At 60.3% G+C, this 2,853-nt stretch overlaps 1 protein-coding gene across 1 annotated transcript; it reads right to left on the reverse strand.

Annotated features, from left to right (window-relative positions):
• Positions 1-589: 589 nt before the first annotated feature.
• Positions 590-1,834, reverse strand: LOC116859736 (melanoma-associated antigen 8-like). The gene is made up of 3 exons (XM_032845280.1): positions 1,788-1,834; positions 1,523-1,609; positions 590-1,198 (listed from the first exon to the last, which is right to left on the reverse strand). The coding sequence occupies exons 2-3, from the start codon at positions 1,586-1,588 to the stop codon at positions 590-592; spliced, it is 675 nt and encodes a 224-aa protein (XP_032701171.1). The 5' UTR covers positions 1,589-1,609; positions 1,788-1,834.
• Between the last annotated feature and the right edge of the window lie 1,019 nt (positions 1,835-2,853).

Below are 2,853 nucleotides of genomic sequence, written 5' to 3' on the forward strand. Positions count from 1 at the left end.
TTTTTGCAAAATGACAGACAAGAAGGAACAAGAAACAAAAACGAACAATCTTTTATTTCCCTATTTCCTGACTCCGTCAATAGACTACTCTGTTCTTTTGCCTTTCCAACGAATTCTTATGCCAGTGCCCTGTAATTTCCATTCTAGAACCCAAACAAGGAGAGAAGGTCTCCCAGCTTATTTCCAGGACATAACAGAGCCCTTAAATCTTGAACTGGGTAATTACAAATGTTGTGGGGTGGATGTCACTCACACACTTAGCCGCTGAAGCTGGTTGAACCTTCCATTCTAAGGAATAACATTTCAGAACTTCCTCAAGAAAGCCAAGCTCTGGATGTGAAGTCACTGTAGAGGACAGCCTCCAGAGAGGTTCCTCCCCTTCTTCTCCCAACCCTCCCTGGCCCTGCCCTGCTTTGAACGCACAGGGTGCTCTCTCTCCACACACAGACACACACACACACACACAGGGAAGAACCAAGAAACGGCCTCACTTCGTGCCCAGCACCCCGCAGGACAAGCTGCCGACCCCGCTGGAGCCGGGACCGCACCACAGCCGCCCCTGGGGCTCAGGCCCCCTCTTCCTCCTCGATCACAGCCTCTTCAGACGGGGCCACGAGGAAACCGGCAGCCCGCGATTGACCCGCAGCAAATACTCCAGCACTTGCAACCTGCAGGTTTCCGCGTGGGCCCTGGGACCCCACAGGAACTCGTAGCGGGCAGGGTCACTGCCGGGCACCTGCCGGTACTCCAGGTACCCTTCCTGCACCCAGACGTTGGTCAGGAGCTCCCGGGGCTCCCCGTAGATGATGTGCTCCTCGCCGGCATACACCCCCATGACCCCCAGCGCTTCCCACACCACCTCCTCGGGGGCACGGTCGCCCTCCAGGAGGATCGCCCCCAGGAGCACCACCAGAAGGCCGGTCTTGGGCGGGCCCTGCTCACCGCTCAGCATCGCATTGCAGGTGAGGCCCAGGACGGTGACCAGGACGTAGGAGTGCTCGCTGGGGTCCACTTCCTTCACATCCACGCCGAACACCAGCTGCATGCACTCGGACGCCCGGCCCAGGATCCCGGGGAAGGCGTCCTGCTCACCCTCGCCGACGATCGCCAGCATCTCCGCCTGGCTGGTCGGCTGCTTGGTGCGAAACTTAAGGAGCAGGAACTCCACCAGGTCAGCCACTTTCATGTGGAGTTTCTCCTGGAGAAAGGGCTGAGTGACTTCCAGCTCCTCCCAGGTGCTCAACCCGCCCTCCTCTGAGCTGCTGGAGCCCTGGTCGGGCTGGTTGCCAGCAGTGGTTGCCATGGCAGTGGGGGAGGGGCAGGCATGCTGAAGGCTCTGAGGAGGGCGCAGGGACCCAGCCTCAGACCCGTCGTCCACCGGAATCAGGAACAGGGAAGAGCAGGAGGAGGAAGGGGAAGAGGAGAAGGAAGTACTAGTATTGGAGGAGGAAGAGGAAGAGGACGAAGAGGAGGAAGGAGACTGGATCTCCTCCTCTTCAGCCCCAGACAGCTGTGCATTCACCAGGCCCTGGGCCTCCCCTGGGTCTTCCTCCAGCTTCCAGAGCTCACTCCTCTGACCCAGGGGCATGGCGTTCGTGTTGGGCTGAACCTGAAAAGAGATGTGGGATGGCCTCTCAGGGTGCGGCCCAGCCAACGGAGGCCTGACGTCGCAGAGCGGACAGTGGGCTGCGTCGGCTTGGGTGCCCAGGGTTCCCTCTGTGTTGGCATAGGCGAGCCCCTGGCTCCATGCTCGTAGCATGTACCTTACCTCAACAGCGGGCACTCACCTTCTCCTCTTCTGCTCTGTGACCTCAGGGGCTCTTGCCTCACACCGCCAGAGTCAACTCCTAGTTCTTGAAGCCCCTGGAGGAGAAAAGGAGGAGGAACCTCAGAGTGAGACTGTGAGCATGGCCCTGGGCCCCCAGTGCACACAGGAGGGCTGGGTCGGACTCTGTGAGGTTGTTGCCAGGCAGGCTGGGTGGTCCCCTCCTTGGCCTCTCAGGGGACCTGGTGGGGCCTTGGTGGGGCCTGCCCCCGCCCCCACACCCTGCAGGCCTGAACCCAAAGGGACCCAGCAAGACCACGCAGCCCTGAGACTCCACCGAAGGTAAGCAAGGGGGCCCACATCTAGCCACGCCTGCCAAGGTCTACAGGGCTCGTCTTGGATCTCCAAGGATGGCCAAGCTTGTGGTTCCATCTGTGATGGGATAGGTATACCTCTCCGTCTATACCCTGACCCTACAGGCGACCTGGGAAAATTACTCTGTTGACCTGAGGACACCGTTCTGGTGCCGAGGCCTCATCTCTGGGAGAAACCAGAAGGAAAATTCAGGAGACATCACTAGGCCCACCAATCCCCCGTCTCCCCATGGCTGACAGAAGTGGGAGGGTAGGCCTGGGCCCTAGGGATCCTGCTGTGGGAGTCATCTCCTCATTTCTCACCTCTACCTCCCGCTAGGGCCAGTACCAGGGCCCCTGCCTCTTCCACTGACCACAGTCCAGACCCTCAGACACAGGCCCTCCCCTCCCAGAGCCCAGGTATCTGGGGACAAAGAGGGGCTCCGCCTGACAGACCCGGCCAGGGTTCTCAAGGCTGTCAGGTAGAAATGGCCAGATTTCTGGGGCACTCCCTCCTTGTCCCAAGGGGTGGGTTGGGAGCCCTTGCTCCTGCCTCGGGGGTCCCCACATTGACTCTTGGCAGGACAAGAGCCTCCTGTGTGTCTCCCAGGTGGGCTTCCTTAGATGACCCGACTCTGACCTCTCCCAGCATGGCCCTCGCCTCCCTGAGAGTTCCCGGAGGAGGGTGAGGAGCCACCACGCCCATGTCCGAGGGTCCATCCTCCACCGTCAGCT

The sequence above is a fragment of the Lontra canadensis genome, unplaced genomic scaffold, assembly GCF_010015895.1.
Source record: "Lontra canadensis isolate GAN:19392208 unplaced genomic scaffold, GSC_riverotter_1.0 scaffold161, whole genome shotgun sequence".
In the NCBI taxonomy this organism is placed as follows: Eukaryota; Metazoa; Chordata; class Mammalia; order Carnivora; family Mustelidae; genus Lontra; species Lontra canadensis.